Source organism: Oreochromis niloticus, linkage group LG12 (genome assembly GCF_001858045.2).
Source record: "Oreochromis niloticus isolate F11D_XX linkage group LG12, O_niloticus_UMD_NMBU, whole genome shotgun sequence".
Lineage (NCBI taxonomy): Eukaryota > Metazoa > Chordata > Actinopteri > Cichliformes > Cichlidae > Oreochromis > Oreochromis niloticus.
The window spans coordinates 14,263,198-14,289,848 of NC_031977.2; the positions used below are offsets into that span (position 1 = coordinate 14,263,198).

A 26,651-nucleotide genomic window follows, 5' to 3' on the forward strand; every position below is an offset into this window, starting at 1 on the left:
GGAGCCAGGTTTGTATAGGGGAGCAGTGGAAGTGTTCCTTTGTGGAGCAGGAAAGCTATGGAAAGTATTTTCCTTTGGGAGTGCTTTTGACAGCTTCAATGAATGCAGTATGGCCAGCATTCAAGTCTGGTGATGCTAAACTTGTATTCTTAACCTGCTTAGTTGGTAGAAACTCACAGTTGTGAAAATGTATGAAAATTTGCAAAAATAAAATAATGATCTGAGCAAAATACTTTAAAGAGAAGTTAAAGAAGGAATATAAGTCCCCTACAGACATGCACTCTTCTGATGATTAATTTTCTATTAATCATCAAAAATTTTCTACTTGATGTGGATGAATGTGCTTTTCTGGAAAAGGTTACACCACCTTAGCAACCCAGTATCATGGGAAACTATGTAATAGACACGCTGGTCTACCGGGTCAATTTCACGCTTTGCATCTCCAAAACGTGAAACAGATACGCTTGCAGAAGTTGCATTACTGCATGCCAAATTTGCATTACCAGCAGGGGGAGATAATATATTTAAAGCCGCAAAGTCGGTAGTGAGCAAAACTCGTATTAAGTACAATCCAGGGTCCTTAATCGTCAAAATCGATTAAGGTAGGTGAGCTAATATGTATATACATGTAAATGTGTTAATAATGTCCGTTTAAACACTTTCCCGTGATTATTTTCATGCTGCCTTGAAATAAAATATCTCCCTCTGCAGATTACTGTAATTTACTGCAATTTTTGCATGCGTGTACATTTCTGAGGAAGCTAAGGAATCTTGTCCCAGTCATGTCTGATATAGGATTTAAGCTCTGGGTTGTTCTTTATTGATGTTTTCAATTCATGGTGCTCCAAATGTTTTCAGCTGGTCAAAGGTGTGGACTGCAGACACGCAGGTTTAGTACCCAGACCCTTTTGCTATGAAACCATGCTACTGCAATAGACACAGTACGTGGTTTAGCATGTTGCTCTACTTACCTTCGTACAAATCTCTACGTAACTTTCAGCACTCGTGGTGTCCTTCCAAATGTGCCAGTAACATAGACACAGATCAGAGATGCAGGCCTTTGAACTGAAAGCTGATAACAACCTGGATCCTTTTACTTTGTAGTCTGGAGGACACAGTGTCCATGTTTTCCAAAAAAGAATTTCACATTTGGTTTTGTCTGGCCACCAAACCGTTTTACACATTTCCCCAGTTCATTTTAAATGAGCTTTGGCCAAAAGAAGACAGCAGTGTTTCTGGATCATGTTCACATGTGGCCTCTTCTTTGCATGAAAGAGCTTTAACCTGCCTTTGTGGATGGCACAGTGAACTGTGTTCACAGACAGTGATTTCTGGAAGTGTTAAAGAGCCCAGGAAGTGATTTCCATGACAAAATATACGTGTTTTTAATCCAGTGCTGTCCGAGGGCCTGAAGATCATGGACATCTAGTACTGATATTTGGCCTTCTCGTAGTGGAGATGTGTCTCCAGATTCTCTGAATCATTTGATGCTATTATGTACTGTTAATGGTGAGATATTCAAAGTCCAGCTCAGTGAACATTGGCTGATCTTTACTTCTGAGAAACTTTGCCTGTCTCAAACTCAATCATGCTACTGACCTGTTTCCAATTAACCTAATTGGCTGAAAAATCTTGCTTCAGCTGTTTCATTTTTGTACAACTTACTTTTACAAGCCTTTTGTTCTGCCCTTCTCAACTTTTTTGAAATGTGTCGCTATTATCAAATTTAAAATGGCCAAGATTTTTCTTGAAATACAAACATTTCTGAGTTTAAACATTTGATATATTTTCTATGTTATATTGTGATTAAAAATATGTGTTTATGAGCTTTGTAATTCATTGCATTCTGTTTTTCTTTACATTTTACAGTGACCTTGTGCACAGTGACCCTGTATTAAGGTTGTGTTTAGATTTATGTGTCACCTTTAGTATACCAGAAGGATGACTGCATGATGAATGCATTAACAGCTAACTGGGCATGTCTCTCCTGCACCTTAAGGTCCTCAGTGCCATTGTTTTTTGAAAATTCCCCCAAACCTAAGTTTCTCAGATTACAGCCCACAGTGGCCCTTTTTATTCACGTTATAACAATAAGAGAATTCACTTTCATGCATCCACAGTTCATGTCAAACTGTGACAGTTCAAAGAAACTAATCAAGCATTTGTATTAAATTTCATCTCTTTTGTCATTTGACATGTAACACTGAAAAATATGGCTGCTTTTAAGAAATGTTAACAGCCCCATCAATAAAGGTTAAACAGTTCTTTTTTAATTATACTGCTGATAAAAGCTATCAATTCCTCTGAAAAGACACATTTTCTAATTGAAAATCAAAATCTAACTTAAAGTTAGTTGTGCATTTTTACTTCATAAACTGGCACACCTTGCCCTAAATACTAATCACGCGAGAAGAAAACATTTGCTATTAGACACCCAAAATTGCTTCTGTGAGATAGAGACTGAAAAAACCCACAAGTATTGATATTTTTGTTAACAGGAGCTGCAGTTAGTTTTTAGCTTCCAGCTGTTTCCAGAAGTCTTTTTCGAGAGTGAGACAGCTGGGTGCATTCACACATTGTGGCACAAGAGCTGTAACACCATTAATTACTTCGTTAGTAATAATAAGAAATTTTCTCAGAAACTGCATGGATTGGGATTTAAAAGTAACTGACAATGTGAACATCACTTCAGGCAGGTGAGCTGGCATGCAAACTTCTAGTTTATAAGCTACAGTTTCATAATTATCGTCTGATCTGTCAGTACGTGGCACACGATTCAGTGTCAGATTTTACGCATTGCGCAGAATATGATGCAAGTGTTGTAGCTCGTTCCTTTACTGTGGTCGATGTGTCTGAATTAAGCTGTGAAGGACATTGAAGTAAGCATGAACCTCTGAATGACAGAATGTCCTCACTTTCCCAGCAATGATAGGGCTCTGAAAAGCCCTTTTGAGAGCCCTATCATTGTACCATAAGTTATGCAACAAAATATATATTTCAGCTAATATATAGAGTGGCTGAACAAGTCATTAGGCATGAGAGAAAGTGATTAATCAGTTGCAGCTCCGTTTTCTATGGCAGCATCTGAGCTGAAAACAATTTCCGTGACAGAAAAAAAAGCTTGTGCTAGAAAAAATTAAAGGACGTATGGAGGATGCACTTCACAGATGCTATCAGGTCAACAACAACAAAAAGACTGAGTAAATATGCAAGATGTGTAATAACAATATTGTTTAATAAGCGCAATCATCAGCATAATAAACTAGTCATTATTCATCTTACACCTGCTCTGATTTTTTTGTTCATCTGCTCTAAATCTGACTCGAGACAGATTTAGTTTAGCACATCATGAGCAAATCAGTCAATGCTTTGCACTTTTCAAACTTTTAATTTGAAATCGTAAACATATTAACCGCATGATCTTCAGTAGAAAGCTTGGACACAAGGGTACATGCACATAAACAGCAGTATGTGCATGTAGTTTTTTTTGTCCCTAGAAGGATCTTCATCATCAAATGATAGGGGAAGCTAAGTGAGTCTTACCCAGAGGAAATCTGTTGATAATCAGTTTTCTATCCAAATCCAATCCTCTTTAGGTCTCTAAGAGTTGAGTCCTAAGTAATAAGAAATGCATACTTTCCCTGTTCTAATCAAATTCTGCTGAGCACCACGGGGAATCTAGCAAATCAAAGAAAGAGGGGGGCAACAGGAAGACACTTTTTTATTTGTTTATCAACCCACACTTACCAGTAACAGACAAACCAGTGCTCCAGCAAGTTCTGCTAGTTCAGAGAGGGAATCTGCTTCTGCCGATATAATTGTTTTAAGGACACGTACTGTACCTTTCAACCTGCTGATCACTATGCTGATTAAAGCTGCAACAGATACCGTTATCTTTTCTATACCAATACCGGCTGTGTACAGTTGTGATCCATAACCTCTGTTTTCTCAGTTACAACTCCAAAGACCTGTCCTCAGATCAATAAGACACCAGGTGCGAAGGTGGGAGAGAGAATCCCCTCTCCAAAGCCCAGATGAATGGCGTATCACACACAGGATGCAAAGATATCATTGACCGTAACTGTTAATATGCTCCTTGTGAAATATATTCTGCTCTCAGTGACTCGGTGGTGAGTTAATTAACTTATTAGGAACAGAGGGTAGCAGCGAATCCTGCATTGAGAGGTCCCTGCAGGAATTAAGTTTAACATCCCTTAGTTAGACCTTGTAACTCTCTGCACTAAGCCTCTCACCTCTCGGCTCTGTGGGCCTACCATCCAATTAAATCCAGAAAGCTGTTTCTACAGCTGAGGAAAAAGGAACAGGGCAACAGTCCTGCTCAGTATGCTGTTGAAATGTTTGACATTTTCACATTGTCCTCATACACCCCATAACAATTACTATTAGTTACACAAACACTAAGTAATGGCGGGTGAGAATGTATCTTTGCATGTGTTTGTTAGTGAAAGATTCGTTTTGTGCACGCTTGCTGTTGTGCCTCCGCGCATATATATTACTTTGTTTATATGCTTCATTATTCTGTGTGGATTTTCTAATCAGTTCACCCCCAGTCCAGCCAGAGCTTGTCTCTCTCTGGGTCAGTAATGAGAGTTGTTCCAGGCGCACTTATCAGATGCCCTTTTTAATAGTCAGCGTTTTATTAACAAGTCAGAAATAAATAACAGTAAACAGAACAATCTTTCAGTTTGTTAGTAAGTTTTGTTATTGCCTCCTTGTGTGCTGGTAATGACGAGACAAGAAGATTCTTGATACAATATTGGCCAGGCTGACCTAAATACACGTTTTGTTAGACTTGAACAAATTCTGCATCGGTGCCAGTGAAGACTAAAGGAGGTAGACTCAAGGGTCACTTTTCACACTAGGAAACGTCACTAGGAGGCAACAGAAACATCTCAAGTATTTAGAAGTGTGTTTGCCATGATTTAGAAATCCTTTGGATATCACTTTCCCACCTCCACTCACACACATTTATTCTCACATAAAGGTAGTTAGTGCTGCTTCTATGTGATTATACAAGATCTCCTCTTTTTAGCAATTTCTCCATGATACCAGGTGAAATTCAGCTGATCCGTAAGAATAGAAGACTTTTTCCTCTGATGACATCTACACGTTTAACTTGACTAAAAGGGCTTAGGGAGATGATGTTGTAGATTGGGTGCACCCTCTTCCTCCATATAGAAAACCCCACTGCGACATGGAGAATAGAACTAATGACTGATGAGCCCTTTGACACAGAAATGCTTGACATGCTCCTCGGGGTCCAGACTAAAGACTTCCCTAACAAGCTCTCACGCGCTCACCCAGGGCTGTATTAAATCCAAACTTTGGCACCTTTCCTAATTACTGAGAACATACCCAGAGCCAAGAGCTTCTTGCTAACCTGGGCTGAACTTCCTTCTGCAGCGTAGTGTCCCTTGAGTATAGGATGATATATGAAATGCAGAATTCAAATTAGGCTGACGGAGAGCAATTACTGGGAAAAGAAGATCGCTTCCTCTTTGGGGAAGAAGTATCAAAATCGTGATACTGATTACACGAATGTTTTATCCACTTCCTTGCATTTATACAAGCTCAGTCCACTCCTTGTTCTCTCTCTCTCTTTTTATTATGCCCCTTTTTTCTTTATTTCTCACTGGACCAAAGGTCTTAAGTAATTTTGTTTCTCTCCATCTGTCTTCCCGTAGATGTCTCCTATCGCACATTTTATCCCCCTGCATCCTTCTCTTTAGTCTTTTCCTTATCTTTCCTTCTTTGCCCGCGTGTGCTATACGTGCTGAAAGAATGGATGGCTGTTTCCACCACATTGCCATCAGTGGAGCCTTGTTTATGATGCCCACAGTGTAGAGATCCTTATTAAAAGCCCATTAACAGTCAAACAGCAAGATCGCCAAGTGACGACAGCGCTTTCAGAGTTTTTGACAGCAAACCGGAGCACGATGTCTGAGGCACACGTTGTTTACGACACAAAACAGTCATTTAAAGACGATTTCAAACGTTTCCATCCCTCAGTTCAATTTAATACATGGCATTTGTCCTGCACATGTGCACTTAAAACATCCCCACAGACACGATCGTGCAGCCAGAAGGCAGCACAATATTTACGACTTGTTTTGTCCTTAATGACACTGATTGCATTTCTAGTATCTACAATAATAATCAGCCAGTGCAACCCATCCACTTGTCTGTCATTCAGTCGGCGTCCTCGCTCACTCATTAATGTATGGTACGACAACTAACAAGGTAAGTTAATAGATAGGTGTTGATTATTGTGACGGTGAGAGCTGTTGATTGCACTGCTGATGGGCTGGGTTAATTATTCTGAGCAAATGTCGCGCATCTCTGCTGAATTAGGGTGACTTAATTGAAAGCTCTCCAGCCTGTCTCTGTAAGTGGCTGTCCAATCTGTTATTCTCTGTCCTCCCATTTCATCTTTCTATCTGTCATGATCAGCTCCTGTAATCAACTGCTCAAGCCTTCTCTTCCCTCTTAAAGCTTTTTCCATTTTTGTACGTCTCGTATCATTAGCTTATCAACATCTTTCGCCTCACATTATAGCAGAATGTGTTTGCTGAAAACTTTCATTGTAATGCACTTGGAAAATCAATTATGACTCTGTAGAACAATACCGAAACATTTCCCCTCCCATCTTCAACTCGATGCTTCCTTCCTCTTCTCCTCCCGCTCTTGCTATCATCCTGTTTGTGTGTAAGCACGTCAGAGCCATCAAGTGGGCTTCGTATCTTATGTTCGCCCCAGGACATCTTTTTGGGTTGTGCACTAAATTCAATCTCAGTTCCCCAATCAAAGGTACTAAAAAAAAACAGCAACAAAAAAAAAAACCTTCCATCGCTACAGCCTCCAAAGCGGCTTCGGCCCTGCTTGGTCAGATAAATCTTAGTAGCTCATCCTTCTCCTATTTTCTTTTCATTCTGGACCCCCTCAGTGGCCTACATTAAAGCCTGTAGATGGCCAGGAGAGATTTAGGAGTTGTAAACTCCCAGTGTAATGTAGCCTGAACCACTAGAAAGCCACCCCGCTAACCTCTCCCCCACCCCCGCCCCTCAGGCCCTCTTCAGCCAAGCTTGGCTCAGCTCTTGTTTCATGTCTCAGTATATTCACAGATCAACTAAGTCACATAAGTAAACGATCTGAGCGCAATTCCGTCTGCCTTTCAGTCACTTAGACTAACAAATAGTGAGGGTGCTATGCTGTCTGACATCTGCTGAGGAGTGTTTATCCTCTCCCCTTTAGAGAGTGCAAAGATAAATAAGATGATTCAAGTATATTTTAATATCGGTTTGTCGGGTTAATGCTTTCAATATTTGAACAGAGAAGAAAAGGTTTCCCCCCGGTCTGTGACAAATACTGGAAAAGACAGCACTGCTCTGAACACCTACATCTCTTGAACTCAGGACATTTCTCTTAACACCCGGGCCGTTTATCAGAGCGCCTGCTACATTAACCTTGATTCATCTAAATGAAAGCCCTGGTTAGCTGAAAGCTAGATTAAGCGTGCTTTCTTCTTTCTGTGATGAACCCCTGATATTCTACTTCTGTTATTCTTCAGTGGCTGTGAGTTTTGGTTTATCTGATGTGATCTGAAACGACAAAATCATTAATTTGGTGGGCCTGCTTATTTTTCCCCTGTGTCGCGATGTGATTCTATGTATCCCCATTTCTAGGATTGATAATGTGCGATGCACCACTTGGAAACAACACAAGTTCTGTAGCACACACCTCTAAAATAAATGGTCTTCTTTCTGCTCCGGGCTGTCTGATAGACACAGAGTGAGATTGGTTCTGCTGAATAAGAGATGAATCTCTCTGAGTGTCACCAAGCCGCCACGACCTCTGAAATATCATTATCTACAGGGTAGGCAGGTTAACTTCTCTAATATACCCTGAATACAAGAGAGGGGTGCCACAAGTGAACACGAACCTGCTTTATTACTGTTATATCTCAGAAAAGCATTTTTTTTTTTACTGCAACTGTGGTATATCTGAGGACATCCTCCTAACATAACTAATGATGTAATCTTTCTTCCACGTGTGTGGTGACCAGTGATTGCACTGTCTTAGTTTGCGATGACACTAGAAATAAATGAGGGGACTCGATCTAAGATTAGTGGATTAAGCGTGAAGGGTTTACAGCAGTCATTTCAAGTGCTTGAGCTTACCATGTCTTGAGCAGATGCTACAGTATTTACTGCTATTTCCCACTTGCCAGCATTCACATAAATAAAAGCTCTTGTCAATATTTTCCCAGGGACGCCAGCTTGCTTTACATTTCTCCATTAAACTAATGAGTATGATAGAAGAGTCCTCGTTTGCTACATTTGTTAAATAACTTAAAATTGTGACTATTATTAGTATTAAATTGAGGTAAATATTGTGATGTACTAATATGATGATAATCGTGCCATGCTGTTATCTAGAAACAGATAATTTATCCATCCATTTGGAATCATATATTAATTTATTCATATTTCACTCAAGGTCTGAAACAGACTAAATCAATAATTCAGTTAGAGTGAATGGGGCTGGCTGCTAGTATCCCTCTGGTGGCTTACTGTTGGTAGGAGAAACAGAGGAACATAGTCAGAGATTCAAGGATTATTGTTTTGTTTGTTCATGGTACTTTGCAGCCAAGCCAAATCTAAACGATATCAGATTAATGATGTTGAGTCAGAGGCTCAGTGGAAAGATTTTCCTTCTCAGTTCTCGCACAGAAGCTTGGTCAAGACAGGTAGCATACTGGGTAATGCTTTACGGCAACTGTGTCAGAGTACAAGTAAAATCTGAAAATGGGGACGTTTAATAAAGCATTTCTTTAAAACACAAAGATGATGGGAAGCCCGAGAAGCCTCGAGAAAAATAAGTACATCATCACCAGTGGGTTTCAACTTTTCCACATCCAGTCACTCTGCTGTTGTGCTGTTATTATAACGAAATGCTACGGCCATAAAGCAGAGAAACACGTCAGCGTGGCTCCTTGGCTTAATCATCCTCAGTGTGTGGTGTTACGGACAATCGGTAATGTCTTTGTCAGTAAAAGAGCAGTAAAACTGATGATGATTCAGGCTCCGAAGAAATTAACAGTCACACTCACAATGGGATCCGTTCTTGAAGACTTCCAGCTCAAACCTTTTTTGACCCTATTACAGTGGAAACTCCAACAATTATGCCCCTCCCACCCTTCAGAAATTTTAACAAATCCCATTGGATACAAAGCCGTCCAGTGGGATTGGACGCTTTGGCAGCCCAGTTATGCTTGACACCCTCACTTAAGATCAGTTTTTCAGCTGACACGGTTGAAATCTCTCAATTCTCCACTGCTGTCCTTACTGTTTGCCATTTAACATGTCAGTGTGAGAGAGTGTGCGTTTACTTAAATATTACAATCTAAAGATAAGATGTATGTTTTTTGTTCATTTAGTTTGTAATGCATTTCACAAATACATTTTTATTGCCTTTGTGTAAATGTGGAGCTATAAAAAGGTGACGATTCTATCAGTAAAATCATGTTTTACTAATAAAAATATTTTTTATAAGTTTGCAGTGACATGACGTGAAGGCTTTTACTCCCATTTAATTGAAATGTTTTCTATCCAAAGACAGGACATGTGACACTTAACATCTTTTAACCATTGAAGTGTAAACGTTTTTTCTCTTTGGGCTTAATAAACTGACAGAGTTCTCTTTCTTGTATTTTTATGAACAGCAGCCGTCACAGTGACCCAGAAAGGTTTCCACTGTCCTGATACAGAGAGGGACTGCAACCCCTGCCTTGATGCAGCCAAAGCATGCAACTTAAATGGGAGCTGCAAGAGGCAACGTGCTTCTTACATCAACATATGCAGCAAAGCAGACTTCAAACCCGGAGAAACTTGCAGCAGGAAGCGCTGCCATAAGGCCCTGAAGGCTTTCATAGACCGAGTGCCCAGTGAGTTCACCCACCGGCTGCTCTTCTGCCCCTGCCAGACTACAGGCTGCGCTGAGCGACGCAGGCAAACAATTGTGCCCGACTGCTCCTATAAAGATAAGGAGAAACCCAACTGTCTGGAGCTACGGAAGGTCTGTCACCAGGACCCTCTGTGCAGGTGATGGAAACAGACAGGGTTGGGGTGGCGGGTTTGGGTATATATAATGGCCAGAAGAAGATTTTTCTGTGCAATATGTGGCTAGTGTTAGAAGTGCTGTGAAAAAGTATTTGCCCCCTTCCTGATTTTTTTTTTCTTTTGTCACACTTCAGATGTTTCAGATTATTAAACAAATTTTAATATTAGTCAAAGATAACCAAAGGAAATACAAAATTTTGTTTTTAAATAATGATTTTATTCATTAAAAAAAGCTATCCAATCCTTCTGATTCCTGTTTAAACAAGTAATTACCTCTCTGAATCAAGAAATCATTTAAATAGAGTCTGTCTGACAAAGTGAAGCAGGCTAAAAGATCTCATAAAGGAACACATCATGCCACGTTCTAAAGAAAGTGAGTCATTGACATCTATCAGTCTTGAAAGGGTTACAAAGTAATTTCTAAGCCTTTGGGACTGCAGTGAACCACAGTGAGAGTCATTATTCACAAATGGAGAAAACGGTGAAGCTTCCCAGCAGTGGACGGCCTTCCAAAATTACTCCAAGACGATGATCGAAGATCAGTGACTCATCCAGGGAGTCACAAAAGGACCCAGACCAACATGTAAAGAACTGCAGGCCTAACTTGCCTCAGTTAAGGTCAGAGTTCATGATTCAAAAATAAGAAAGAGACTGGGCAAAAATTGCATCCACGGGAGAGTTTAAGGAGAAAACCACAGTTGACCAAAAACAACATAAAGGTCTCGTCTCACATATGCCAAAAAAACATTCTGATGGAAATATTCGGTGGACTGATGACACAAAAGATGAAGGTTTTTGGAAGGTCTGTGTGACATTCATAACAAATCATCAGGATCATCATAGTCAAACATGTTGATGGTAGTGTGATGGTCTGAGGCTGCTTTGCTGCTCCAGCACCAGGAACACTGCAATTGCTGCAGTTGAAGGAACCATGAACTCTTCTCTCTACCAGACAATCCAGGATGTCTGGCCATCATGTTGTGCACAGCAAAGATACAAAACACACTGGCATGTCCACCTCTGAATGGCATGGTTTTGGAGTGGCCTAGTCGACTGAGATTCTTTGGCATGAACTTAAACACATCGTTCATGCTTGAAAACCCTTCGGTGTGGCTGAAAACAATGTTGCCAAGAAGAGAGCCAGTTATCGCAAATGCTTGATTGTAGTTCTTGGTACCAAGGGTGACACAAATAGTTATATGATTTATGGGACAAATAGTTTGTCACACAGGCCCAAGTAGGATTGGATAGCTTCTTTCCTTTAAAAAATTACATCATCATCATCATCATTTGAAAACAGCATTTTGTATTTACTCAGTTTATCAAATATTAAGATTTGTTTAATGATCTAAAACAATAAGAAATCGTGTAGCTCTGTATATGGATGAGGATACATGTATATGTGTTAGCAAACTGGCTTTGGTTATTTGACTGAAAGATCTGGCACATCTGGTTCATAATAATCGTAAATGCATGGACAAGTAAAAATGAAGCGCTGAATTAGTGCGTTGTTTTTGACAGCTTCTTCTGTCTTCCAATGCCATATCTCAAAGTTTTGTTTTTCCTTCTGCCCTACTTTCATCCAGTAACACAATTAGACTTTAAGGGGAAGCTGTGGCTATTAGATGCAGGATGAAGATGTGAGGCAAAGTTGCAGGAACAGTGCTCAATTAAGCTGAACAAAACATTAGTGGATCACTCTGGCTGCATGGGGCATCTATTGGATTCAGAGGCCAGATTCAATTCACTTCCACCCAGCCGTGGCATGTTTCTTTGTGTTAGTGCCACCGAAAGCAGGTGAAGCACAACAGTTGTTGCCAAATCAGCTGTCAAGCTCTTTTCGTTCTTTTTTTTAACCTCCAAAACCGTGTGCTACATCTGGCCATCAACAAGCTTCATGCCCAGCCAGTTGTAGAAGTACTCTGAATTCATTTGTCTAATAGAATAAAAAATTCCAGTAATTTTAAGCATTTAAAAACTCATTTATGAGCCTAATGGGGTTCAACCAATCATTAGACCCTTGAAAGCTCACTGCTAAAAATAATACTCGTGATATGAAAATTAACAGAAGGGAAAACTTTTGGCTACTTTTTCATTTCCCAGTGTGACAAGTGATTAGGCAGCTGATAGAAGTCACTGGCAGTCAGCGATGGGTCCTGAAAGTGCACCAAGTCTCCTTCCAATTATATTACAAGTGGAAGTGGAAAATAACTGGTTTGTTATCTACTCTAGATCCCTGAAACTCAGAAACCACCCCTTCTTTAAAAAAGTATTTTTTTTAAATAATTAATGCTTTAATCTTTCAGTTTTTGTGTCCGAAACAAATACCACAACATTGAAAAAAATCACTTAAAGCATCTTTAAAAACCTCATCTGCTAATCTCCTTATTAAAAAAACAATGTCGTAAGTGTGAAAGTCAAAGTGACACACTATTTTTCCTCACTTTCGGGAAATCTCGACACACGCGATTATATTCTTAAAAACAAGAATGATACCATTGCAAACATTGAAATTAGTCGAGCTAATGACGCACTGCAGCATTTCTCTGAAAGTTCACTTCCAACCTTGTTCCTCAGAGGTGAGCAGCCTTCGAGTCGAGTGTTAATGGCAAAAACATAATTTCTCTCAACCAACACTAAATCCAAGCGCACTGTTAAAGTAGTGAAAGTCTATCACCTCTCCTCCAATTTATGATTGTCTCGATAATTACCTGCTTGCCTGCTTTGTGTAATCTGTTTTCAGGCTGAGTTGCTTTCTTTGACCTTTAGACCCTGAGGTGTCTGTGCTGTGTGCCTCCTTATTGAGAAAGATGAAATAGAACGTTAAAGCTCATTATCTGTGGCTGCGTAATGCCCCACCGAGGTCAACAGCTCGATGAGCGCGTACGCACTCACACAGCGTGGATGCACCTGTGTATCGACAGAGCAATTCAGGAGCTGCACATGCACACGCAGATCCCCGTGCTCGCGTACAACCAATTTGAGCTTGAACGTAATTCTGATAATCCACTGTTTGTGCATTCCCCTGCAGTGAATAAGTGCTGCCATGCAAGAGAATGTCACTACGATTCAATTACAGCGGGCTGACACTGTTCTCAAATTGGTGCTCTTTTTTTTTCCTGCTGTGGGATCTCTGTTATCACGCCATCCTGCGACGTATTCCTCTCTCTGTTGCATGATGCCACACGTTACAGGATCGCTTAAAGACTGTGGAAACATTTAGCTTTTTCATTTGATCTGATAATTCACTAAAATATTAAGACATCACCCTCTTAATTAACACTTGTTCAGTCGCTCTCTAATTTACTATTATCGAGTATGCTGTATAAGCAGAATGATAAAACTACTTTGTCATGCTAATGAAGACAAAGTCCCCAGTTTGCGGTATGTTTTGTGAAATCCTGGTGATAATCACAAATGAACAGTCTTCGAAGGAGCCCTCTTTTTAAACACAGAACACAGCAGTGCATCGGCAGAGGAAACTTTCATTGGCTCCCTTCTTCCCTCTCAGAGATTTGTTGATAAAACCAGCGGAAGATCACTCAAAGACAGGCCTGTGTTCCCCGGGGATGCCTGTCTGATGCCAAACAGGGGATGTGCAGCTAGCCCAAACCTATTTCGTTTTAACACAAGGGACAGTTTGAGTGAGGGAGGAGGGAGAGATAATGAGACGGAGAGAGGAGGAGGAGGAAGAGGAGGGTCTCAGAATCGATTTGGGCCGCACAACTATACTGCAGCAGGTTGGAGGTCAGTGGTTTGGTCACACGGCTGTGGATCTCTGCAGCAGACTCCACAGGCCATTTCAAATTCAAGCATAGCTCCCTGAAATATACTCTGCTAAAGAAGGGTCACAACTCAAAACACACCCTCATCTATTTTATTATTTATTCTAAACTCTTAAAGACTGCAATTTCCTACTTTAAACTTTACACTTATAAAAAGCCCTCAGCTACTTTATTTTTGGAGTTTTACCTTGAGCGTGTTGGATGCCAAATTGGCGACGATTTTACCTTTGGAGACTATTCAGATTGCTGCAGGTGGAGCCTAGAGCTCAATCAAACAAAGACTAAATATTTGAAAAGATTTCAAATAGCTAATTTTGGCTTGGGCTTAGATGGCATATTGCTCTGGAAGATTTCCTTCTCTTCCTCGTCTCTGAGGAGGCAATTGTTGACATACCCTGGGGCTGTAGATGGACAGGGAACAAGCATTAAATGGAGCAGCTCTTATTTCTTACAGCTTGCTGTACTTCCACCACAGTTATTACATTATTACCTTCCATAATCCGGCGCAGGGAGACAAAAACAGATTTTTTCCGTATTTCCCTTGCTTCCTCTCCTCTCTACTTCTCCACCTTGTGGTATCTCAATCCTTCCAGTGGATCCAACAGCTATTCATTTGGGACTGCCGAGTCCACAGAGTGACAATAGGCTATATTTGGATGCACTGTTTTGGGGTACTATAGTGTGTGTGTGTAAGTGTGTGCGCACATGTATTCATGCAGAGAAGTTCCCTGTCCATTTCCATGTCACCTTACGCAACACAAGCTCAATGAAGCCCATCCCAAAGAGCACTGAGCTGTGTATGTGTACTGTATTGATTGTCTAGGGGATCAATGCAACACTTTTATCTTTGATTTATGTCCCCTGGTCTTCAGGCTCACTGGTTGCTCTTTGATTGAGTTCTTTGGCCACTGGGTTTCAAAGTGGGCAGCAGAGAGAGACAATCGATCCCTGTACAGGTAACCTGACCCAGTTTGAGAGAAATAGTGTTATCAGTCTACTTTTGCTTACAGAAAAAAAAACAGGGTATTGCATCCCCCCCCTCTCACACATGCACACAGAGCCCTGAATCAACAATCTTCTCTGTTGCATCCAACAATTCAAGCCTCCACTGCGGGAGAACAGCGTAGGGGGAATGACTGCCCCACATGGCATTAACCTGAAGTTTCTGAAAGAAATCGCAATGCTGTTGCCCTTTTATCTGCAGTTTTGCTCTCACGCATTCACTCACATACACCTTTGTTCTCTTGCACTTGTGAGGAACCTCACCATGATCCCTGGTCTCTAATCCTTAGCTTTCCAGTCACACGTAGGTCAGTTCTGCAATTTTAATAAGCATCCAACACTAATATGCGTGGAAGCTGTTTTCTCTGAAAATGAAGTAATACAACATCTACAGGAATAGCGGCCACAGAGATATAATAACTATTTCTCAGGAAGATGACTACTACAGTGTGTATGGGAATATGTATGTATGTATTAATCTGTTAAATGGTCCATTATGTTCACATTTATTTGCTAACTTAGCTTTTTCCTCCAGATGCTTTAAAGCTAAAACAATTAGCTGAAAAACATAAAATCCCTCTGAGGTAAGTGGAGCAACAAAGTCTGGTGATAACTCTCTGTGGCTTTATCACTACTCCCTACCTATTTATTCCAGCAGTCCTATGTAGTTAAAGCAGTAGCTTTCTAGAACACCAACCGGCATGATGTAGTTTTCATATTCTTCTACTTTCTGGTCCACTTGGTGTCTACTTGTTAGACATTCAAACATGGTGGAGATATTGTGATGGTCTGAGGCTGTTATGCTGCTTCAGGACCTGGACGACTATAACTGAAGGAATCATGAGCTCACGACAGAGGTCTGAAATACAGTTTCATTCACCTCTGAGTCTCTTAAAGAAAACAAAATGAAGGCTTTTGAGTAGCCTAGTCCAGCGATACCCAACACCCGGGACACGGACCGGTCGTTTGGTACCAGGCCTCGAGAATTGAGGCTTGGGTGTGAAATTTGTGGTTTTCAGGGTTTTTATCGTTAACTCGTTTTCCCTAGGTCTTTTCCCATGTTGTAGTTGTGTGTCTTATTTTGAAAGAAATATTTACATGTTACCATAGTGACCAGAGAGCATTAAGGGGCAGAGAGGAGGATGTTACTCTCAATGTTGTTGGCACATTTCAGGAGGATGCTGCTAATAAAGTTACACAATTACACAGTGGATTAGAATTTATTATTATATTTACAAAATACCACAGTTTTTGTCTTGGTCGTATCATTTTGTTTTGTTGTATTTATTGGCGACACCTTAAAGGCTGGTCCGTGAAAATATTGTCTAATTTTAAACTGGTCTGTGGTGCAAAAAAGGTTGGCCTAGTCAGTGTCTGGAGATGAAGCCAACTCCAGTGTGGCTGAATTAAAATAATTCCCCAAAGAAGAGCAATGTGAAAATTCCACAGTGTTGTGAAAGACTCATACTGGCATCTCAAACACTTGAGTGCAGTTCTTGCTCCCAAGGGTGGCACAACCTTTTATTAGGTTTTAGGGGGATAGACTTCAATAGATTTATTCCTTTAATAAATGAAATCATCATTTAAAACTGCATGTTTTATTTACTTGGATTATCTTTGTCTAATATTAAAATGGGTTTAGTGATCTTAAATATATACTAAACAATAAGAAATCAGGAAAGCAGCAAATATTTTTTCACAGCACTGTACCCTGTAGTGTTGGGGAATTAACAAGTTTCTGCAAAAAGAAAAAAAAATAGAGGGTATGCAGATAAAATTTCTTTGACTGTGGTGGACTGTGGCCTACTTGCCACTATAGAAAGTTTACTACTTAAGTGTACACAGGATGCAGTATTGATTAGCTGTGCAACAACACTCAAACTAAAATGGAAGAAAAAATACTTAATGAATGAAGCAAGGCAGCTAAAACACCTTCTATGTAAGTTTTTATTCTGTATCATTGTATCCAGTGTTAATATCTAATTTTGACTGATATTGGAGATTTAAATCTAAATCCATTCTTACAGGTAAAACTAAGGTTAATCTCTTTAACACTACTGAAGAAGAAAGGACTGACTGAGCTGTCCTCGCTTTCCAGAATTTTTCCCACTCTCAACATCTGAGGACAGCGTATAAAAGCATATGCGTAGACAGAAGATCTTCCTTACTTATCCTCAAAAGTCTGGGCTCAAGGCAGTACCTGGACTCATTCTTTTTTCTGGTAACATTACAAGCCATCGAAGTGAATGTCTTTTCTGATAGTGTTAAGCTGGCTTTGCAAGCAAAGCGTGTGTCAATTGGCGACCTTTTCCTTGTGCATAGTACAGTTTGTGGCTTTAATCAGACATCGGCTTCAGCGGATACGTGCTTAGCTTGCTGGATACACATGAGAGCACCACAAGGAGTGAAAGAGAAGTAAAAGAGAGTATAAGAGAGTAAGAGAGGGTAGAGGGAGAGAGATGGGGGACTGAGTGGAACAAAAAGAGTTGTGCATTTCACTGCAATGTATGGATTAGTAAATGCATTTACTTTCCTAATTCTAATCTCTGAGGGAACATGGTATAACGGAAAACTGTAGTGATTACTAGATGTTCTCGGACCAGAGAAACTTTCCATAGCTATAAGTACAGTCAGGGGAAGTAACCCTTTCTTGTGTATGAGCTGGAGATGATTATATTGCTTGCAACTTTGCTTTAAGGCTCCTTTTTAGTTCCTCTTTCAGCATAGGTACTCCTTGAGTGTGCTCCCGTGGTACCATATCTATTATTAATGCCAACATTATCAATAGGGCTTCCGATTTATCTACAGTACGATCGCTCTGTGGTTTTGAATGTGTCAGTTAAGGCCGACTCGTTCACTTCTTAATCACTGTTACTTTCAGATCCTCTTTATACTTACAGAGACTTGCTAAAAGCTGCTGCATGTAATGCTTTCTATAAACATTTCCACAGAATCATTTTGCATGTGGCTGATCGTTATTTAATTATTGGCAACAACTGTACGTCAGCAATTTGCTTTTTTTTAGGAAAAGTGAATCTACTTGTTTGATGTGTTCACTTTGACTGGTTCGTTTGTCTTTTGGAAACTCAAACAAGTACAACTTTGAACAAACTATTCACTTTTTACCAAAACCGACACTGCTGGACAGCGTGTGCCATATATCAAACATCTTTCAAAATTCAATTTTGTTTTATTTATATATTGCTCGTTCACATCTCAAGACATTTTGCAATATGTTGTAAGTTAAATATGGGCCTCTACAATATTAGATAAGGAACCCCAACATTTCAGCTATGCCCATCGAGGAAGGCCGTGACAAACGCAGAGGAATGTCTCATTTTAAACAGAAAGAGATCTTTAGCAGAGCTAGACTCACAGAGGAAAAGCCATCTGTCACAACCATTTTGGGGCTGAGGGAAAAGCGAGCACAGAGCAGAGGAGGACAGAGCGAAGGAAACAACAAGAGAAAACAGAGTGAAGAGAGTAGTTGAGAAGCACTCCTCAGTGCATCATGGGAAGTCTTCCAACATCCTGAGCCTTTAGCAGTTTAACTAAGGGGTGGTTCAGTGTCACCTGATCCAACCCTAACTATAAGCTTCACAAAAAAGGAAAGTTTTAAGCTGATTATTAAAAGTAGAGAGGGCGCCTGTCTCCTCTACCCGAGCTTGGAGCTGGTTCCACAGGAGAGGGGTCTGATAGTTGAAGGCTCTACATCCTATTGTACTTTTAGTCTGAGAGCAAAGTGCTCTGTTTGGATGATATGGTACTACAAGGTCTTTAATATGTAATGGGGCCTTATCAGAGAGGAGAAAGATCTTTTAATTGAATTCTGGATTTAACAGGAAGCCAATGAAGAGTACGTAGCTTTCTTGTCCCTGTCAATACTCTGCAGTGTTTTGGATTAACTGAAGTCTTTTTAGGAAGCTTTTAGGACAATGTGGTAATAATAAGGAATTACAGTATTTCAGGTTAGAAACAGCAAATCTATAGACTAGTTTTTCAGTGTGATTCTGAGACAGGATGTTTGTAAATTTGCCAATATTAAGTTTATTTTATATTCTTCAACTCACATCAACAATCGTCTCAAGGTGCTTCATACTGTAGGTAAACAACCTACAATATTAGAAGAAAAAACAAGAATAACACGACCCTCTATGTTCAAGCACGTGGCAGCAGTGGAAAGGAAAAAGAGTTTAATAATTACTAATGATTAAATGCAATAGTGGTGTTTAAACACACGGAGGGTGAAAAGAGAAGAAACGCTCAGTGCATCATGGGAAACCCCCCGGCAGCTTAAGTCTATTGCAGCATAACTAAGGGATGGTTCAAGGTTCCTTACAGTGGTGCCAAAGGCCGAGGTAAGAGGCCAGTGAAGTATGTGGTTAGTCACAGTGTGTCTCTGGTTTTTAGAGCTGAATACAATCATTTCAGTTTTGCCAAATTTATAACTTCCCTTAACTGATTGCACTTAACAGAGGCAACAAAACAGAAAACATATTATCAGACTTCCCTCGATGTATTGTTAGAGTTATTACTCACCATGGAGGAAAGAAAACACACTTGATGGGAACTTGGTATGTGTCTTTAAATGAAGTCATAGTCGTTTCTTTTCATAATAACAAAATCAAATCTAACAGTGACAAAGGTATTATTGAATTCAATATTACTCCTGCAGACTTACGCAGTAATTAATCTCTCTGTCACTGGGAGCAGATTGCTTTGTAATGTCACCGGTATAAAATGGGTTCACCAGCAGTGTTTGTACGTTCAATTAAAAAACCAACTCTTTAAACTGAGCAAATGCAGAAGAAAATCAAATCTGTCTTTGAAAATTCTGATATTGATTCTTCTTCATATGTTAAGATCCAATAACTCGGCACAGCTAGTTTATAGTTTTGTGACCTGTAAAATGACTTTGAATGCATGAGAAACTGAGGCGGTAAAATAAGCACTGATATTAAAGCCAGTTTCCTGGTCAACAAGCAAGAAGCATTACTATCGTCCATACGCAGCTCTTTTCAGATGGTCTGTCAGACTTCAAATGGTTTTGATCTTCTGGTTAATAATGCAGGACAAACTGTGTCACCAGCCAGTTTTTGTTGGTTTCAATTCTCTGCTGAGTAAGGGGTTGAAAGGTTGTTTCATGTGACAGCTAAGCTAAACTGCCTTGCGCTTTGACTCAATGCCATCTGTGCACAGTTGGCCTTTTAAAGCATTGACTAGGAATCCCGATGAGTACAGTAGATCTAAATGAGGCAGGCCTCTGTCCAGACACATTTTGGAGAAAATAGCAATGGGTGAAACAGACAATCACCTCTGACTAGCGCCATCTCAGGGTGACCGGCAGAAGCGTAGGGAGAGAAAGCAGGAAAAGGAGACACTGCAAATTGTCTGTTAGTCGTAAGAAAAAATAACTCTGACAGATGTTATTCTATTTTAATCAAAATATATTCATAGCACTCCACTCACAAGGTAAGTGCTTCATTGTTAGGAGTTTCATAATAGTTTTTTGTCATGTATTGAGCGGTGCAGAATAAAAGAGTGTCAAAACGGTTTAATTGTGAAGAAGAAAAAAAACAACAATATTGCCGGGCCGCATTGTTTGCTTTGGCGTTTAACAGCTAGTGACAAAAGAACTGCTGAGTGCTGTCGACCGAACCACGGTCAAATTTACATGCCATGAATTTGCACATGAGCACCTCTAGCTCATGACAATTGGTTTATACAAAATTGACAACAGGACATTAATGAAGAAGGAGAAGAGAGGTGAAGCGAGGAGAAGATAAGGTCAGATGAAAAAAAAAAGAGGCGAAGGGAAGAGGGAGGTAGCAGAGGGGAAACATCTTTTGTTTTTTTCTTATTTGCTTCATGTAAGAGATATTATGTTGGCAGCTATTGTGTCATGGTTATTGTTATGCTTTCTGTAGATGACTGAGCGATATGGTTTCTAAAGACTCTCTAGGCTAAAGACTGTGGGAAGCGATAAGAGTGAAAAGCCATAATTTCACATTTAACAGAAAGTATCATCCGTAGAAAAAAACTCATAATTGTAGACAGAGCACAGAGGGGAAATTCTCCAAGCCAGCTAGGACTCTCAATGAACTGTTGTTTTTCAAATGAAGCTATTAGAAGACTTTGGAGTTTGATAACTGTTTTTCCTTGTTCCTCTCCTCCTTCACAAGGAAATGGTTTCTAAGACTGACACTCATCTGATTTAAGTCACATTGTTTGTCATGGGCATCGAGTGATAGGAATAAGAATCCATATAAAAAGCCATTAGTTTTCTATTACTGCCAAGCTGGATGGACAGGCACTCAGCGCTCAGCCGAATCACTGTGTTTAAAGTGTCAGGTTGGTTGAAAGAAGTCTACCTCTGTGGGGGCTCCCCCTGCCACTTCCCTGGGGGCTGAGTGGCTGAAATGACCATAAAACTCTGTTGAGCTAGACAGCCTGTAATTTCAGCAGTGAGAGGCGCTTTGCCGAGGTATAATGGAAAGCCCGTGGAAGCCATGAAATGCGCTGCATCCTGGTGTTGGAACACCATTGTCTGAACACTCAGGACACCTCTCTAAACTTTAAATTACTGTTTTTAAGCCATCATTGTCTGAAAGAGCTCTGCTTCTAAAAAGAAACACGGTGCTTGTTCAGTTTCTTTAATCTTCCGTGGTCTTTGCCATTCTTACAGAAATCTGACGTTCACATTCTGTATTAGTACAAAAGTAAAAGACCTTTTGCCCATAAGATACAGAAAAATGGTGCTTCGAAAGGTTGCTTTGTGTAGGCACAATAGAGTTGTTCTCTCTCCCCTCTGTCGTATCTTTTTTATCATCTGTACCATGATTGTGGGTACAAGTGCCTTTTTCACTCTGAATGGAAATGGTTGAGAGGGGCCTTTGAGTGAGGAGGACAAGTGTTGAGAGGGGTTGCTTTGCATTTGTCTGTGTATGTTCTTTTTTTATTATGAAGGCTACTTACGTATTGTGTGTCGCTATTCGATCATGCGCGTTTCTGTGTCTGCACTCGTCTCTGCGGTGATGGCGGCGCGAGCATAGCGTGGTCAGCTTACTGAAGCGAGGTTTCACATGTGATGTTAGCAGCATGTCACGTCGAGAGGCTCTCTGGGGTGATTCGTAAGGAGGGTGGATGGAGATGGAGTAATGAAGTGTGTCTGAGTGGGGTTTGCTGCTGGAAGTCCAAGCGCCTTTTACGCCACGCTGGCTACATTTCTGCTATGATGGCACAGACACACAAACAGACAGACAGACATGGGAAATTGTTATATCATTATCCCACATTTAATCTCAGCCAAATATGCTTCTCCTCTTTTGAAGACTAGCATGACGGCATATTGGTTTTTAAATCACTGCAATAAAAGAAGACCTTTCTCTCTGATAGACTATGCTGTGTCCTCTACAAGTTTCACAGAAGACAATTTTAATCCTATGTTATTCACAAAAAATAAGATTTTAAGTATCATTCCATCTTAGTTATTTTTGGAAAAGGTATAAAAATTATAAATATGTGATCAAATATTTCCACTCTAGAATATTTAAGTCTAGCAGTGTGTTTAAAGACAGAGCCATATGTATATTTTTTTACATTAACATTGGCCCTTTTAAAATTATTATGGTGAACAGTAGTTGCACCACTGCACCATCAGTTTGCACCATCAGCATATTGTTCTTGTTTTTTAAATGCTTTGTATTCATGCATCCCTCGCTCAGTGCATAAATACAATGCTATAAATGCATAACTCTAATTTTCTTACCGTGTAAGTACAGTATGTGTAACTATTCATAAATAATTTTAGAGTTTTGCTGTACAAAAGTCATAATTCACATATCTTTTCATGCTTTTCTTTGAAGAAAACACGTCTAAGTTTATATATTTGGAGGATTTTTATCTCAGACCTTTTCAGGCAATTTATTACCTGACTGAGACCATCAACGGGAAAAGACTTCATGTATTTTCCCTGAATGTAAATTTGAGGTAGCTTTATGGAGTCAAGAAGCAGTAAGAGGACAATGCTACTGGCACAAGTGGAGGTACATTTTTACATCTTGTCAGCAGTGGTTGGACAGCAAAACAATAGGAGGGAAAAAAGGAGCCACAGAAATAAACAGTAATGTGTCTGTTATGGAGAGCTGTATCGGTCGTGTATACAGTGGCAAAGCTGTTCTCAGGCAAATGAAAGACACACTGAAACTTGTCTGACTCCAGCACAGACATATGCAAATGAAGAAACAAGCAAAACAAAACAAAAAAAGACAATAATTTTGTCATGCAAAATAGAAAATAATATCTTCATCTGAACAAACTGAATAAAAAACTTTAAATAATAAACATCTCAACTTCTTTCTTTTTTTATGACAACTATGAGGAGATCATTGTGCGGTCCTGTTACTGGTTGGATCTTTCTGTGGACTTTAAATCTTCCTGTAGCGTCTCTCTCTCTCTCTCTCTCTCTCTCTCTCTCTCTCTCTCTCTCTCTCTCTGTGTGTCTTGCCAAAATTCTTCTTTGGAGTTCTGCCGTGAGTGTCTATGTTTCGCAGGAAAATTGACGAGACACAGCTGGCGGATTTTTGACCTCTGATAGATGGTCTTGTCTCTCCAGATGGTCTCATGTCTTGCTGTTGCGGCTGTGTACTATCCTTTCGAAAATTCCAGGGTTTGAGCCTTCATTTGATATGATGAAACCAACATACTGTTTCCAGACTGCTGATTTTGATTTCAGAGTTGATGTCTTGGGCATTGTTAGGTATGAGCTTGGCCTTTCCTTTTTCTTATATCCATACCAAAGCTGAGGCTTCTTTACCAAGAGCTTCCACAAGCTTGAGAGTTTTCTTTCTTTCCCTTCAAAGACATGAATATAAAAATGTGGGCTGGTGATTGTTCTTCCTCCAGTGGTAACTGTGCCTTCATGCTGTTTCAAGGCATCTTTCATAATTCTCCAGGTGTATGTTGGAGAGGGTGGTTGAGAGTAGATCCTTGATGATATTCCGACTGTAGTACCAGCTGCCCATGCTGTCATTCAGGAGAATAAGGCTTATATGCTTGACATACAGGTGTTTGCTGATTCAGACCAGGTTGACGTTATCCTTCCACATGGTGGGTCACGAGGCTGCATGCCACATCCCATCAAAGGCCTTCTTGAAAAAGAGGAGCCCGTAGTGGGTGTGGAGCAGAAGGAACAGCAGGTTATATGCTGTTTGGAAGGTTGGTGGTTCGACCCTATGAGGAAGCACTTGGCGACAGTGGGAAGGAAAAAAACCCATTTAACAGGAAGAAACCTGAGACAGAATCAGGCTTAGGCAGGAGCAGCCAAGTGCCATGATGGGCTGGGGGTAATGGTAGGGAAACAACTGATGATTAAATACTTTGCTGTCTTTAAACTAAGAAATCATTAGCTTAGCTTAGCTTAGCTTAGCGTGAGAATCGAAATAAAGTTTTTATTTCACCAAAATAATAATGAAACCCTTATCTAGAAATATACGTATGTTGCCTGAAAAAAATACAAAAAGGGGCAAATTCATGTGGCAAAAAGGGGCAAATTCATCAGACATATAAAGCGTGTAATACATATAAATGTGCATATAAATAAAGCATATTCACGTTTCTTTTCAAAATGAGCAAAAAGCGCTGTTAAGATAAAACCTGCAGGCATTCTCACCGGTATCTGAGTCCAAATTCATTTCTTTATGTAATTCAAAATATGTCACAATTATGACAGTGATGCGCTTCTCTTAAATACAATAAAACCCCTCATATTTGCTTTTGAAACCCACCATGACATCTGACAATAAAAAAGAAAACAGAAGAATGAGCTGCAGACAACCACTAAGTTCCTTAGATGCTTTGGTTATCAGGTAGTGCTGGGTCATTAGCTTATCAACCATTCAACAACCCAGATAGCATATTTCATCAATACTAAACCTATTCTGCTGTTTATATGTGTGTTTTTGTGTGTTCACTGGGACAAGACAGCCCAAGGTAAATTAAGGTACCTTTGAACTTAAGGCCGAAAAAAGTGGTCAGACCAGGTCAGAGGGAATGAGTCATGCACTCGGAAAGAAGCAAAGAGGAAAAAGAGAAATGCAGTATGGATTGTGATTCACATTGTGGGCAGCTGTGATGTGAACAGTACAGACAGCGCAACTTTACTCACGCTACTCCCAATAAACCTACTTAAGTGGATTAGCAATGCCACCCTGGGGCCCTCCACAGACTTAAAGCTCTTATCACAAACACACCGAAACAAAACATACTATTTTTATCAGTCTCCTTGGTTTGTGGGGAAAGTGAGTTCGGGAGATGGTTAAGAGATCCAGGATAAGCACAGAAGCTATGACCAAAAGAGCCGTATAATATCTTTTCTCATCTTTACACAAATGCACTACGACTGGGTCCCTGCTGAATATTACTAATAGCTTGTTGGTTATGAGGCATAAGTGTTTGATATTCATGACACCTGTTGTAGAGGCCTGGGAACAGATGTTGTATATACTTTCCCAGTTTGATGCTGGTCATAATTGGCAGCTGCTCTGTAGAAAAAACTGTGCCAAAAAAATTACGCCCAGTTTTTTGTATTTGTGTGTTTTCATCTTTTGCGTGGACTTTGTGACTGAGCCTGTGCCTCTCATTCTTTGTCTGTGTTGTGCATCGTGTTTGTTGTGCAGGTCTAGGCTGGCTGATTACAAAGAGAACTGCGGAATGACTCCACACGCAGCGAGCACCTGTCCTAACCAAGACAATCACCAAGCCTGCTTGGCCTCCTTTGCAAGGCTCGTTGGTCAGTACATGGCTATGTTGTGAGAAAAAAATAACAGCAGTGAAATTTGTGGACACAGAAAGGAAGATTCAGAATGTCACTGTTTTTTTTTTTCTACCTTTCACACACATAATGAAATAAAGAAAAATACTCCAAAAGCACGAGACAGCGTGACAGCAGTCCAGGCTGCTTTCATCATGAGGACCAGACAGCGGAGTTAAAACTGATATCTCCACCAGTACACTGGGCATCAGTTCACTACTAGAAGTAATTAGGGAGCAGAGGCACTGAGAGAGTGTTTACTTAATTAAAACACTTGATGAACATCTGTTTGCTCGCAATAAACGTTAAGTAAACAATATGTACTGACTAGTAGATGCATATTTTTCAGTCACAGCCAGCAGCAGCTAGGTAATGCTGTGGCAGTACCACAGAGCTTGCTAAAAAAAAATAAATCTGAAGGTAAATTTACACAAAAGGGCTTTTTCTGATGCTTAGTGGTTGCTGAAGTGTCCATATTTCTGTATCAGTCAATGCTTCCCCACCATGTGTCATAAATCATGCAGTATGAAGTGATGATATGCCACGGTGGTTCCTGGATTTCTCTGGAAAATACAACACAGAATGTACCAAACACTCATGACACCAGCTAAAAGCACTGACACATTGAAACATTTGGAAAGTAAAATGCTTCGGTACTGTAGTGCTTTATTCAAACAGGGCACACACTTCCTAAAGCAACTACTTTGCAAAATATTTATAACATAATGGCCACTTTCCATTTAAAATAAAGCATAATGCAATTGTTCACCTCCCTGTAAACTCCAACAATGCAGTGCAAACTCATACCTGTGACTAACACCTTGTTGTGCATTTTGTATGCAATTTGCAGTAAATGTAATCCATTATTGTCCATTAGTGACACATAACTGCATTTGTGTGTGGATGCCCTCGCAG

General features: G+C 40.1%; 1 protein-coding gene across 3 annotated transcripts in view; it reads left to right on the top strand.

Moving 5' to 3' along the window:
• LOC100709267 (GDNF family receptor alpha-2) overlaps nucleotides 1-26,651 on the top strand; it is a 69,257-nt gene that overhangs the window by 23,813 nt on the left and 18,793 nt on the right. For 2 of the 3 annotated variants that reach the window (XM_003452653.5, XM_005457475.4), the window contains exons 4-5: nucleotides 9,743-10,121; nucleotides 25,603-25,715. In XM_003452653.5, coding sequence (XP_003452701.1) covers nucleotides 9,743-10,121; nucleotides 25,603-25,715 — 492 coding nt within the window. The remainder of the gene's footprint in view (nucleotides 1-9,742; nucleotides 10,122-25,602; nucleotides 25,716-26,651) is intronic. The other variant, XM_025897121.1, reaches the window with a different exon arrangement.